Source organism: Lobosporangium transversale, assembly GCF_002105155.1.
Source record: "Lobosporangium transversale strain NRRL 3116 chromosome Unknown BCR41scaffold_3, whole genome shotgun sequence".
NCBI lineage: Eukaryota > Fungi > Mortierellomycota > Mortierellomycetes > Mortierellales > Mortierellaceae > Lobosporangium > Lobosporangium transversale.
The window spans coordinates 956,481-968,962 of NW_019028981.1; the positions used below are offsets into that span (position 1 = coordinate 956,481).

The window sequence follows — 12,482 nt, forward strand, 5'->3', positions numbered from 1 at the left end:
TATTGATGATTGAATAAAGCTGAAATGTGTTTCTTTGTCCGGTCCTTATCAGGAGAGGCAGGAGGGTAAACAGCAAAGCCATTTATTTTATCCAATTCAACCGAAGAGGTCATTCAAAGTCCACATGCAAATGCAAAATGAACGTAAATTTTATATATTTATATATATATAAATTATTATATTTATTTATTTATTTATTTTATACTGTTATATATATTATATATAATAAAATAATATATATATATATATAAAAAAAAAAAAAAAAGATTGAACTGATCAAAGCGACAATATGAATGAATGTGAATGTGATTATAGAAAATAAACAAACAACAAAGACCAAAGACCGACGACAAGGACATGACGGGTATAATTATTTCGTCTTCCTCCGATCTTCCTTTTCTTTCTTTCTTTCTTTCTTCCTCTTCTTTCTCTCATCATTTCCTCTTACTTTCTCTCTCCACTCCAATCTTATTCATCCCCTCATACCATGGCTTCTCTCCGCGCTGCCTTCCGCCTCCCTGGCCTTGCCAAGGTATTTTACTATACTCCATTCTTTTACCAGTCTTCTTTACTCTCTAATCTTTGCATCATGGACCATAATCATAGTGATCAACAAATTCACTCACACTTGATCTATCCAAAGAAGAATTCTTGAGTCGCGTTGCAACTATTCAAAGTAATAGTCTTTAATCTTTGCTTTACATTCTAATTTTGATTTTTTTTTTTATTTTTTTTTGTCTTTAAGGTTGCTACTCGTCATAACACTTTCGCCGCTACTGCCATCCGCGCTTACTCCACCAAGCCTCAGGTGCGTTACTGATGATTGATTTTTTTTTTTTTTTTTTTTTTGTTTTTATGGGATGATGGGATGGTTCTGTCACTCCTAAAAATTGCCGGTTCAGTTTCACAGATCACGTTAAATGTATCAAAAGAAAAAAAAAAAAGAAAAAGAAAAAGAAAAAGAAAAAAAAAAAAAAAATAAAAAAGCAGAGGGTTTTAATTTGAATGCGAGGGTTTTCTTTTTGAAAGAAGCTCCTTGTTGCATTAGTCATCGACTAGCGGATGAACGTCCAGGAAGGGGCATATTTCTTAAAGACAACCAGCACATAGACGGAAGCGGTGGCTTATATTTGCTCTGTTTTTGGGGTATTTGTGTTGCTGTCTCCGGCAGGTCACAGTTTTCGTACTGTGGGAATGTTGTTGGGTTGAATTTGTAATTTTTTTTTCTTATCATATCATGAATGGTGATAAAAAAAAGTTATTAGCTCCCGTGGGCGGGCGCCGCTGAGGAAATTGATAGAGGATCATCCGTTTATTATGATCCATTTTACTGATCCAATATCTTTTCCATTAAATACATCATCCCCAACATAAATAGGGCTTGAAGGATCGCCTTCGCGAGTTGATCCCTGAGAAGCGTGAGGAGGTCAAGCAGGTCAAGGCCGAATTTGGTAACAAGGTCTTGGGCGAGACCACCGTCGACATGGCCTACGGAGGCATGCGTGGCATCAAGGGTCTCATCTGGGAGGGCTCCGTTCTCGATGCTGAGGAAGGTATCCGCTTCCGCGGCAAGACCATCCCTGAGTGCCAGCGTGATCTCCCAGCTGCCCAAGGTGGTAGCGAGCCTCTCCCAGAGTCCCTCTTCTGGCTCTTGGTCACTGGCGAGGTCCCTACTTCGGAACAGGTCCGTAGTCTCTCGGCCGAGTGGGCTGCCCGCGCTACCCTCCCCACTTTTGTCGAGGACCTCATCGATCGCTGCCCCAAGACCCTTCATCCCATGTCTCAGTTCTCTTTGGCCGTCACTGCTCTTCAGCATGAATCTCAGTTCGCAAAGGCATACCAGGATGGTGTCAACAAGCAGGAATACTGGGACACCACCTTTGAGGATTCTATGGACCTCATTGCCAAGCTTCCTAATATTGCCGGCCGTATCTATCAGAATGTTTACAAGAGTGGCTCTAGAGTTGGTGAGATCAACCTCGATAGGGACTATGGTGCCAACTTGGCCAGTCTCCTTGGCTTCGGCGACAACAAGGAGTTTGTTGAGTTGATGCGACTTTACCTTACTATTCACTCTGATCACGAGGGAGGCAACGTTTCTGCTCACACCACCCACTTGGTCGGCTCTGCCCTCTCTGACCCTTATCTCTCCTTCGCTGCCGGCTTGAATGGTCTGGCTGGTCCTCTTCATGGCCTTGCTAACCAGGAGGTTCTTAACTGGATCATCAAGATGCGCGAGGAGCTCGGCAACAAGGATGTCTCGGATGAGACCATCAAGGATTACATCTGGAAGACACTCAAGAGTGGTCAGGTCGTTCCCGGCTACGGCCACGCTGTCCTCCGTAAGACCGATCCTCGTTACACTTGCCAACGTGAGTTCGCCTTGAAGCATATCCCCAATGACCCTCTCTTCAAGCTCGTCTCACAGATTTACACTGTCGCCCCTGGTGTCCTCACTGAGCACGGCAAGACCAAGAACCCCTGGCCCAACGTTGATGCACACTCTGGTGTTCTCCTCTCTGCCTATGGTTTGACTGAGCAGCAGTTCTACACTGTCCTCTTTGGTGTTTCACGTGGCCTCGGAGTGTTGTCCCAGTTGATCTGGGACCGTGCTTTGGGCATGCCTCTTGAGCGCCCCAAGTCATACTCGACTGCTGCCATCAAGGCCATGTTCGCCAAGAAGTAAGCTTTTGTGAACATATCCTCCCTCATTATCCAATTCATTCTATAGACGATTGAAAGATCACACCTCCCTATTTCTTGTTCATTATCTGTGTTTTTATTTTATATTGTTATTATTATCATCATAACCATTCACCCACGTCCCCCCTCCATATCCTTTCTGCTTGATTCCATCCATCTGCACATACAAACAAACAAAAATAACTTAATAAAAAAAAAATGTGTGAAATTGACGTATCATGGCAGCTTTGGTATACTTGAAGGTGATGACGATGAGCGAATAGAAGAAAAGACCTATTAGGATCATAGAAGCAGGAACCAGGATCATTATTGACTAAGAGGAAGGAAAGAGGCTGCTAACCTGGAATCATTTGAATTCATGAGTAAATCGATTTATATGTGTTCGATTTTTTTTTTAATTTTTTTTTTATTGATTTGGTATGGAAACTACTTCATCGACTGAACCCATATCCATTGCCAACACCAGCAGCCCTTGATCTCATGTTTGTACGTCCTCTTGGCTCTGTGCCGTTGGCTAGCGGATGTTCTCTATTGTAGCGCTGCACATCAACTAGGCGATTGTCCTGTAACCAATTCTATGCAGTCATCAGGACAAAAATATTTGCGTCAGTCTAGGCAGGGTAATTTGAAGACTACAGGACTACATGTTACAAGCCAAATTAACAAGACTTACTGCTAGGATAGACAGGTTGTACTGGTTGGATTTATAAAAGACGTCAAGGATGTCGCCAACCCAAGGAATCAGACCAACTACAAAATCAATTATTACATTGAGCAACATACGCTAATGAGACGATAATCATTAAAATATGAACGTTAGAAAAGAAATTCAAGGGGATACTGAAAAGAACAAAAAGTCATCATTTTGGATTCTGTGGACATATTCTTAAAAACAAAACAAAAAAAAAAGTCCTTACTAGCATGAGCTGTATTGGGAGACCAAAGAGGAAGCAGAGGTAGACCTGATATAACGATGCAACCAACCCCAAGAAGTCGCCTAAGATATATAGAAAACATAACAAGCCAATAAAGTGTAAAGAAGCACGTGTCAGGCAGTAATATTTTGTAAAAGTAAAAACACATGCAAGAGTTTTTGTCATGTCGTTGACATGCCAAGGTCACTCCATGTTGTTCAGTGTATATAAATGAACGTCCATTGTTGAAACTAAACTAACCAACAACAGGAATAAAGCCAATGATGGCCTCCACTCCGAGAGGGAACCCTCCGACGACTGCAAAACTATCGAGCCAGTATGCAATCTTCCGGATCCGACCATAGAGAGCCTCACGCTCCTTCTCCGTTCGAGGTTCAAGATGATATTGGCGCACAAAATTCATGATACTTTAGTTTGTACTTTTTGCTTTTTTACGAGATCCGATAAATAAGAATGGGGAGTTGCGCTTCGCCTTTTTACTGTTGCAATATAATAATTGTTGAAGAAATGGGGAAAGAAGAGGAGAAAAAACAGTTGAAAGATAAAAAAATCGAAAAAATGAAAATGATGTCATGCCAATGAAACTACAGGACTTCTAATATTTCTATATTGGACAAGATTGATTCTTTCTAATCTTTCCTATTTACTTGAGGCCAGTCATGTAGAACCCAAACTGAACCAGACCCATAATCACAGGTTGCCATACAATCATATATCTACAAAAACAAACAAACAAAAATAAAATAAAAAAACATTAGCCCAATCATCACTTTCTTTGCAACAGTAATCCTTCATTCTGCTTGCAATTCTTTCAAATCAAGTACCGGAGCGCATCCAAGAGATTCAAATAGAGCTGCTGTGTTGTATCCCAAGGATTTGTCTTGAAGGCGCGCAGATCGACCTTTTCTTTGCAGTATGGGCACATATCCTTCTTCCCGATCAAACACCATCCACGAATACACTCCTCATGAAATTCATGACCGCAGTTGAGTTTGATACTTGGCTCAACTGTTCCTGCTACGCCATTTGCCAAGGGCTGGAGGAGAACAGGGGGTTGTAGGTGTCCATGTGCATCAATCGTGCTTATGGCATTTGACACATGAATACCACAAATAGCACAGACACCCAGCCGCAAGTGCTTGCGTGGGAATCCCTCCTTGGTGTAATAGCCCAGTGTAGCCGCCATTGATTCCGTACAAAATTCAACGAAATCTCGACCCAAAATTCTAATTTCATGTAGGATTTTGAAATGGTGTGATGCATAAATATGTATACTATTTTTTTTTTTTTTTTTTTTTTTTTTTTTTCCAAGTAATACCAACTCATTGCGCAACATACCCAAAATAAATTCCGTATGACAAAAATGTTAAGCCCCAAGTGATCAGTCCTGAACTTGCAGGGTCCTCGCCCTCCGGATCCGGAGCACCAAAGCCCATAAAAGTCAAAAACATCATAACGTAACCAATGATTCCAATGACATACGAGATCTGATAAATGATCCAGAACCATTTGTACACAATCCTGGAGAATGTATGAAAACAATAAGTAGATTGATAAGTATCAAGGATCATGTCTTTCGTTTATATCCGTGCATGGCAATGCTTGCCTTCGACGGATCATGAGTTTTTTTTTTTTTTCTTTTTCCTTTTCCTTTTCCTTTTCTTTCCTTACTTGGGTGTCATATGATGGAGTGGTTTTCGGGTGGCCTTGTAAATAATCCATGAGTTGAGGATGGTAAAAATAGCCCAAATTGATGCAAACTGATCCATACGCCCATGAAGTGCAAACATGAACGGGATCAACCTAAGAAGAAAAAGAGTTTTTTTTATTTTATTTTTATGTCAACACTTGAAACAAACCTCAACTGGTTTGCACTCTCATAAAATAAAAAGAAAAATGTATATACCAGAGTCCAATAGTTGTTGTAGCTTGGTATGATCGGTAATGGTGTTTCTTCCAGTATAATAGCACGAACTGAAAGGAAATGAGAGATACGATGATAATAAGCGCCATCCGGCTGTGTGTCTCCTCGTGTCCTGCATGCTCATGAAGGTACTTGGCTTGGTTTTCGATACTAGCCCAAGCAAAAGAAATATCAGGATGGCAAGAGAGCGTCAATGAATGAGGTTCATTAACTTGGATCACTAAAAAAAGCTTCGTTGGTCAATGATCTGTGCGTCAATAGACTTTAGCTGTCCAGGGGGTATCAAGGTCATCCAAACCCATTGTTGCCGTTGCTGGCAAAAAGTCTTTACTTTTTCTTTTCTTTCCTTTTTTTCTCCATTTCCTGTATGTCTTTGGATAACATGCAGTGACATGGCGACTGTAACTGGTTATTGTTGCAATGTTCCTTGTCTCGTCTCTGTCCTGTCTTTTAAGCCAAAGTGTGTGAGTGGGCGTGATGTATACTCACTTGTGAATCTGACCCTCACTCAAGTGGATCTTGCCTTCATGGGCTTCCTCAAGGATGTGATCCAATCGTTGCGCCTCTTGTTCCATTTCTAATCTCTATCGACAAAAAAACTCTCTGATTCTGACAGACTGATTCGACTGGCTCGAGTGGCTCAACTGATTGTCTGTGTCTTTTGTATTTTTTCTTTTTGGTTTGAATGGATATTAGATGGCAATTCAAGATGTCAATTAACCCTTCGTTGTAGTTGTTTCTCCTTGCAAGCGCTCTTCGGTCGAGGAATAAATTAAAAGACGATAATGAGGATGGTGAGGATGGTGAGGATGGTGAGGATGATGTAAAAAAGAAAAAGAGATGGAAAGAAGAGAAAAGAAAAATAAAGTTATTGTTTTCAGTCGGTGTGCACTGAACAGGAAAGTGTGCAGTGTGTCACATACACACAGAAGATCAGCACTCTGTCCTTGTGTAGCTTTGCATCAACCACCCCTTTTCTGATGAATCAAAACAGTCCATGTACATGTTTGTAAAGGCATATTCTATACAAACGTGCCTTGTGCTTCTGAGCTTGAGGCTGTAGGAGGGTGTGGTGTATACTAGGTGTCTTCCGCAATGAAAACGGATCGGAAAAACTAAAAAGACCCATGACGAGATGTGTTTGTTTCTGCCTCCCTCTTTCTCTACAAATATATATATACCTAATGAAGGATATCATTTTACTTGCAGGAAGAGAGAAAGAGACAAAGAGAGAGAGCAATGAAACAAGAGCCTGAGTTTGGGTCCTTTGAGACAAAAAGGGAGTGGAGTATTATGAGAAATCGAGATGGGCACTGTAGTTGTCTCTAGTCTTCTGGGTCCTGTCCAGCTGCCCTGTCCAGCTGCCCCTGTAATCCACATTGTAAAAACCTTTTTCTTTTTTTTTTTTCTTTTTCTTTTTTTTTTCCTTCAATTGCAATTTCCTCCTTTCCCAACCCGACCATGAACATTTCAGTAACACATCCTAATGAACTGCTGGGGCACATTCATAACAACAAGGAGGACAAGACCTCGGTACTATCTCCGCCAACTATCTTGCAGGACGATATGCCTCTTCAGGACCATGACAACAACACGATAATGTCATTTGATTGTGTCCATTCCGCCATGATGGACACAACCGCGCCCTCCGCTCTCACTGATACACTCTCTTCCTTTTCTTCTAACCATTCTGGCTTCTTTGGCGGGGGTGAAAGCATTAACTTTAACAATGGCAACACTCTCTCCACTTATTCCTCCACCGCATCCACAACCGCATCCAGGCGTAGCTCGATGCAGTTCACAAGACCCGTTGAGGTCAAAGAGACGCTCGATGCCTTCGTCACCGAGAACGCTGATGGGCTTCGACAGTTAAAGCAATATATTCTCAAGCAAGAGATTGGCAAAGGCGCCTTTGGAAAAGTTCATCTTGGTGTTGACGAGAACACTGGTACTCCCTATGTAAGCAGTTCTTTTAACTTTTTTTTTATTTTATTTTTTTATTTTTTTCTCTCTCTTTTTAAAAAAAAAAAAAAAAAACCTTTTGGTTCTGTCATTTGGACTCATGAACCATATGTGATGGGAATATCTTTTTCCAATGAATTATAACCATCTTCCTTTCAATAACCACAGGCTGTCAAAGAGTTCAGCAAATCCAAACTCAGGAAGAAGGATAAGACAAATCTTTTCAAATTGGGTCCCCGCGGACGTGGTCGTGGCATGAGAGGACCCTCTGCACCCAGTCCAACCTCTACAGCAGAGTCTTCACCCCTTGATCTGATTCGTGGTGAGATTGCTATCCTCAAGAAATTGAATCATCCCAACATTGTGAAGCTGTACGAAGTCCTCGATGTAGCTAACGATGATTCGATGTACATGGGTAAGTTTCAATACTGAAATACAAAATGCTTTCTTTTCTATTAGCATGCTTTAAAAAAAAAAAAAAAAAAAAAGTAGAGATGTGCTCTATCGTTTGATATGACCATCCTATTTATCTTCTCGGCTATCTTTTTCCCCCTCTAGTCTTTGAATTTTGCGAGAAGGGTGTATTGATGCCCGTATCTTTGACGAAAACATTCAACAAGAGCCTTTTTACGGATGAAATGTGCCGCGATTTGTTCCAGCAGATCGTTCTTGGAATTGAATACCGTAAGCCTCGTTTGAAATATGCGAAATAGGAAATACTTGTACTTCATAGCTTGTCATTATCATATCCTCACTGACATGTATGGTTTTTATACCCGTCTCTAGTTCATGAGCACGACATCATCCACCGCGACATTAAGCCTGACAATTTACTGCTCACAGAGGGAAACATCGTCAAGATTGTTGACTTTGGAGTATCCGAGATGTTTGACAAAAAGGGCAATGACATGACCAAGAAATCTGCAGGAAGTCCGGCATTTATGGCTCCAGAGCTCTGCCGTCATGATCACGGAGAAGTTTCTGGACGTGCGACAGACATCTGGTCTATGGGTGTGACTTTATACTGTCTTCGGTATGGTCGTCTTCCATATGTCTCCGAGTCAATTTTGGAAATGCAGAGGATTATTCGTGAAGAAGACTTTGAACTACCGGATGAACAAGATGCACGGTTCGTAGACTTGATCGAAGGTCTTCTTGAAAAAGATCCAACTAAGCGTGTGACTATCGATCAGCTCAGGGTATGCATTAGTTACCAGTCTCACCAACCTATGAATTCGATATTTGGAGAATCCGAAACTCTGACGTTGATAAATAGCTAACGTTTACTTCATATGCTTCTCATTCCTGCCCATTCATCGGTATTTCCTGAAGGATGACCCATGGCTAACCAACAACGGCAACGACCAATTGATCAGTAAAGAAGAAAACACGATACATGCAGTGACAGAGGTCACAGAGGAGGATCTTCGTGGTGCCATTCAAAAAATCAATGGATTAGTGACAGTGGTAATCTTTTGACTTTAATTCTTGTTTCCCATATGCTGAAAAATTATAATTATCAGTATTGTATAAAGATCTAAAAAGACCCATTAATCTCGTTTCTTTAATTAATCCATCAACATCCAGTTCAAGGCTATTGCCCGATTCAAGAGGGGTCTTAGGAATTCTATTGTGCATTCTGCTGCAGTCTCACCCACTTCTGACATTTTGCCCGAGAGTGAAAGGATGCAAGATGCAGACGAAAGTCCTGACAACAACGAGCAAATTCTCACGCCTTTAGAAGGAACTAAGAGCCATCATGAACAGACACCAAGTGGTTCATTGGAGAGGATGTTGAATCGTGTCAATCTCGAAAATACTTTCAATACGGAAAAGAGTGACGAGAACAAGCCAAAGACTGAAGCAACAACAAGAGTTGATTTGTGTTTAGGGTTTAAAAACTTTGAGCAGGAAAACCCAACATTGGTTGCAACTCAGGCAAGCCAAACCAAGAGTTCACACGAAGTAGCAGAGACAAAAGATGAGTCAGAAGAAGTATCTTTGGAAGAACACAATAGCACGCAAAAGGGACCAGTAGAACCAGAAGGGTACCAGGTGTGCGATATGGAGACTGGATTGTGCTATTGGGTGCCCGCAAACAAGGTCAAATTTGAGCCAGATAATGCTACGCAAGAGAAAGCCAAGCAGGAAGATGTGTCCAAAGAAGGAATCTACGACACACGTCCTTCAGAGACATCAGAGCAACTGCAACCGCAAACACAACTAGAACCAGTGCCAGCTATCGGGATAGCTGATGTACCAGCGATAGTGACCGCAAGCACTACAGAATTCGATCCAGAGCCTCAAGAGCTCGATTCCCATCAATATGATCAGCCTCATGTTAAAATGACTTCAAAGCATTCTGTAGACGACGACAATACCAACAGTACTGACATAGAACCATCTTCTAGCGCCTCTGCATCAGTACGATCTCTGAATCCAGGTCCACGGTTGGTAGGGAAGCTCTCACCTGAACGCTTGGCGATGTTTGAAAAGAACAAATAGGATAGAGAAATGTGTAGTTTAAGTATCGATTATAAAAACGTGTAACTGGGGGTTTGAATGGCTTATTTTATTTATTATCAATGCCAATTTTTATCTTGATGAAAAAAAAAAAGCTGCGGCCGGCCATCAATAGATTAAATATGTAATGCAAGCTTGGAAAATTGTACAGGATTTAAATAATAAACTATGCTTAGGCGTATATGAGTGTGGTATTTGAGTGGGGAGTTGAATCTCACGATGATCCTGTGCTAATGTTGTTCTCCCATTCTTGCTGATAGTGGTGAGGACAAATGTCTTTAAAGCTGTTGAGGCTTTTTTTTTTTTTTTTTTTTTTTTTTAAAAAAAAAACCACGATAAACGCCACCTACTCCTGTACTTAGTACAAGACACGAGTGACGATGTTGGTGGGAGTTTCGCTGACTCGGCGGTAGATTTCTTGAATCTGCTCTGGTGTGACATCTGAAATATCGGCCATAAGATAGGCAATCTTGCCCTTCGAATCTGAGAACTGTTTGTCGACATTATGTTCGGCCAAGATATCGGTAATCTGACGCAAAACACCGGGAACGTTCTGATGGGTGTAGCAGAGACGGATCGAGTTCTCTTCCTCATCACGAATGGCACGGAGATCAACCTCTGGGAAGTTGACAGCTCCGATGGAGGTGCCATTGTTAATGAATTTAATCAATGCTTGTGAAACCTCAATACCAATCATGGACTGGGCTTCTTCAGTCGAACCTCCGATATGAGGTGTCAGAAGAGTGTTAGGGCATCCGATCAACTCTGATTCAAAGAACTTGCCGTTAGCAGCAGGCTCCTTAGGGAAGACATCGACGGCTGCACCGCCCAGATGACCGGAACGAAGAGCCTTGGCGAGGGCAGGGATATGGACGACTGTGCCTCGGGAAGCATTAATCAAGAAGGAACCCTTCTTCATCCTGTTAAGCTCGTGCTCTCCGATCATATTCTTGGTTTCCTCTGTTTCTGGAACATGAAGAGTGACAAAATCTGAAATCTCGAGGAGCTCATTCAACGAGTCGACTTGTTTGCTAGTGCCCAGAGGCATCAAAGGAACCACATCATGGAATCGGACACGCATGCCCATGGCCTCGGCTAGGACTGACAATTGTGATCCAATGTGGCCATATCCGACAATTCCTAGAGGTCAAGGGGTAAAATTTTTTTTTGATTAGCTGATTTTTATTTTGCGATAGAACCTCTTCAAATGTTGTATGGTATTTTTCTTTATCCTCATATTCTTACCAAGAGTCTTGCCACGGATTTCATAGCAATTGGCAGAGACCTTGGACCAGATGCCTTGATGCATCTCCTGGTTACGGTCTCCGAGTTGTCTGGACAATAAAACGATTTCTGCAATAACCAACTCTGCTACAGACCTCGAGTTGGAAAAGGGGGAATTGAAGACTGCAATACCCCTCTGAGCCGCGTACTCCAGATCAACCTGATTGGTACCAATACAGAAACATCCAATGACACCCAGTTTCTCAGCAGCTTCAAGAACCTTTCTGGTCAGTTTAGTCTTGGAGCGGATACCAATACAATGAATATCACGGATCTTTTCGATCAACACATCCTCTGACAGGGCCTTTGCATACGTTTCAACCTGGCGAGAGAAAGAAAAGAAAAAGATAAAGTGCGTGAGCCAATGAATGCATGCGTCGTCAAAGATAGAATAGTACGCTAAATTTTTAAATGTATTTCGAGATAAAAGAGTTCCTTTGGTCTCTCAAACTTCCAAAGGAGGACAAGTCCGGGATAGAAGAAAAAAGATGCTTATCAAAATCTTTCCTTCACTTCCAGGACAGTCATACCAACAAACATCGCAAATCCTCTCCAAATGATAAAGAGAGGGATAGAAAGACAAAGACATTGAATATTCATCTGTATAAAAAAGTTGAAGAGGAAGTGTTCCTTTGTTCGAATCTCCAATAGTTTATTGATTTGGAGACCCAAAAAATAAAAATAAAAATAAAAATAAAATGGACAATTGTCATCTTCCTTCCTTTACAAAATTTGCTTATCTTTTCTTTTCTTTTTTTTTTTTTAATACCTGGTAACCCTGGTTCCTGAGACCGGTGACAGCAGTCTCATTAATATTTTCGAGCAAAAGGATCTTGATATTGGCAGTGTTAAAGGGCTTGAGAAGTTTGACCTTGTTGGATCCACTAATGGATCCTTTTCTTTCAACATTTGCTGGTGCAGAGGATGCAAGTGATCCGTTGGCTGGCACTGCGGGTGCACCGTTGGTTTCATTAGTCGAAGGCATCGTTGTTAATGGAGTAAAGAGACGAGTGAAAGAAAAAGGCAGAGAATGCGTGTGGGACAGGGAGTAGAAAAAACAGAGAAATGAAAAAAGACGTTTTTTTTTTTTTTTTGCTCCGCATCATCTTCCCGTTTTATATGAGCGACGGACAATGAATTACAGAGACAGT

General features: G+C 41.5%; 6 protein-coding genes across 6 annotated transcripts; 3 read left to right on the plus strand and 3 right to left on the minus strand.

Moving 5' to 3' along the window:
- Positions 1-281: 281 nt before the first annotated feature.
- Positions 282-2,915, plus strand: BCR41DRAFT_346070 (citrate synthase mitochondrial precursor). The gene is made up of 3 exons (XM_022022815.1): positions 282-532; positions 746-808; positions 1,379-2,915. Exons 1-3 carry the CDS (start codon positions 488-490, stop codon positions 2,684-2,686), a joined length of 1,416 nt encoding a protein of 471 aa, XP_021885536.1. The 5' UTR covers positions 282-487; the 3' UTR covers positions 2,687-2,915.
- Positions 2,916-3,122: 207 nt separating this feature from the next.
- On the minus strand, positions 3,123-4,161 carry BCR41DRAFT_346073 (hypothetical protein). The gene is made up of 4 exons (XM_022022816.1): positions 3,879-4,161; positions 3,621-3,700; positions 3,377-3,487; positions 3,123-3,278 (listed from the first exon to the last, which is right to left on the minus strand). The coding sequence occupies exons 1-4, from the start codon at positions 4,039-4,041 to the stop codon at positions 3,135-3,137; spliced, it is 498 nt and encodes a 165-aa protein (XP_021885537.1). The 5' UTR covers positions 4,042-4,161; the 3' UTR covers positions 3,123-3,134.
- Positions 4,094-6,436, minus strand: BCR41DRAFT_346075 (hypothetical protein). The gene is made up of 6 exons (XM_022022817.1): positions 6,052-6,436; positions 5,545-5,712; positions 5,310-5,441; positions 4,977-5,159; positions 4,463-4,864; positions 4,094-4,354 (listed from the first exon to the last, which is right to left on the minus strand). Exons 1-6 carry the CDS (start codon positions 6,135-6,137, stop codon positions 4,282-4,284), a joined length of 1,044 nt encoding a protein of 347 aa, XP_021885538.1. The 5' UTR covers positions 6,138-6,436; the 3' UTR covers positions 4,094-4,281.
- Positions 6,437-7,353: 917 nt separating this feature from the next.
- BCR41DRAFT_299521 (kinase-like domain-containing protein) lies at positions 7,354-9,003 on the plus strand (the record flags this gene model as incomplete). The annotated part of the gene is made up of 6 exons (XM_022020525.1): positions 7,354-7,521; positions 7,693-7,939; positions 8,083-8,208; positions 8,311-8,613; positions 8,662-8,723; positions 8,857-9,003. 6 exons carry the CDS (start codon positions 7,354-7,356, stop codon positions 9,001-9,003), a joined length of 1,053 nt encoding a protein of 350 aa, XP_021885539.1.
- A 107-nt stretch (positions 9,004-9,110) lies between these two features.
- BCR41DRAFT_346080 (hypothetical protein) lies at positions 9,111-10,178 on the plus strand. The gene has a single exon (XM_022022818.1). The coding sequence runs from the start codon at positions 9,211-9,213 to the stop codon at positions 10,027-10,029; it is 819 nt and encodes a 272-aa protein (XP_021885540.1). The 5' UTR covers positions 9,111-9,210; the 3' UTR covers positions 10,030-10,178.
- A 164-nt stretch (positions 10,179-10,342) lies between these two features.
- Positions 10,343-12,405, minus strand: BCR41DRAFT_346081 (3-phosphoglycerate dehydrogenase). The gene is made up of 3 exons (XM_022022819.1): positions 12,101-12,405; positions 11,293-11,653; positions 10,343-11,187 (listed from the first exon to the last, which is right to left on the minus strand). The coding sequence occupies exons 1-3, from the start codon at positions 12,314-12,316 to the stop codon at positions 10,406-10,408; spliced, it is 1,359 nt and encodes a 452-aa protein (XP_021885541.1). The 5' UTR covers positions 12,317-12,405; the 3' UTR covers positions 10,343-10,405.
- Positions 12,406-12,482: the final 77 nt, after the last annotated feature.

Excerpts from the sequence above, each read along its gene's own strand:
- BCR41DRAFT_346073 (XM_022022816.1), bottom strand. The coding sequence starts at position 4,041 with ATGAATTTTGTGCGCCAATATCATCTTGAACCTCGAACGGAGAAGGAG. Across the intron at positions 3,701-3,878 it reads TGGCTTTATTCCTGTTGTTG|GCGACTTCTTGGGGTTGGTT; the intron begins GTTAGTTTAGTT and ends TATATATCTTAG. Across the intron at positions 3,279-3,376 it reads ACAACCTGTCTATCCTAGCA|AATTGGTTACAGGACAATCG; the intron begins GTAAGTCTTGTT and ends ATGACTGCATAG.
- BCR41DRAFT_346080 (XM_022022818.1), top strand. The coding sequence starts at position 9,211 with ATGCAAGATGCAGACGAAAGTCCTGACAACAACGAGCAAATTCTCACG.
- BCR41DRAFT_346081 (XM_022022819.1), bottom strand. The coding sequence starts at position 12,316 with ATGCCTTCGACTAATGAAACCAACGGTGCACCCGCAGTGCCAGCCAAC. Across the intron at positions 11,654-12,100 it reads TCAGGAACCAGGGTTACCAG|GTTGAAACGTATGCAAAGGC; the intron begins GTATTAAAAAAA and ends TTCTCTCGCCAG. Across the intron at positions 11,188-11,292 it reads AATCCGTGGCAAGACTCTTG|GAATTGTCGGATATGGCCAC; the intron begins GTAAGAATATGA and ends CTTGACCTCTAG.
- BCR41DRAFT_346075 (XM_022022817.1), bottom strand. The coding sequence starts at position 6,137 with ATGGAACAAGAGGCGCAACGATTGGATCACATCCTTGAGGAAGCCCAT. Across the intron at positions 5,160-5,309 it reads CTCCATCATATGACACCCAA|GATTGTGTACAAATGGTTCT; the intron begins GTAAGGAAAGAA and ends TACATTCTCCAG. Across the intron at positions 4,865-4,976 it reads TCATACGGAATTTATTTTGG|AATTTTGGGTCGAGATTTCG; the intron begins GTATGTTGCGCA and ends ACATGAAATTAG.
- BCR41DRAFT_346070 (XM_022022815.1), top strand. The coding sequence starts at position 488 with ATGGCTTCTCTCCGCGCTGCCTTCCGCCTCCCTGGCCTTGCCAAG. Across the intron at positions 533-745 it reads GCCTCCCTGGCCTTGCCAAG|GTTGCTACTCGTCATAACAC; the intron begins GTATTTTACTAT and ends TTTGTCTTTAAG. Across the intron at positions 809-1,378 it reads CTTACTCCACCAAGCCTCAG|GGCTTGAAGGATCGCCTTCG; the intron begins GTGCGTTACTGA and ends CAACATAAATAG.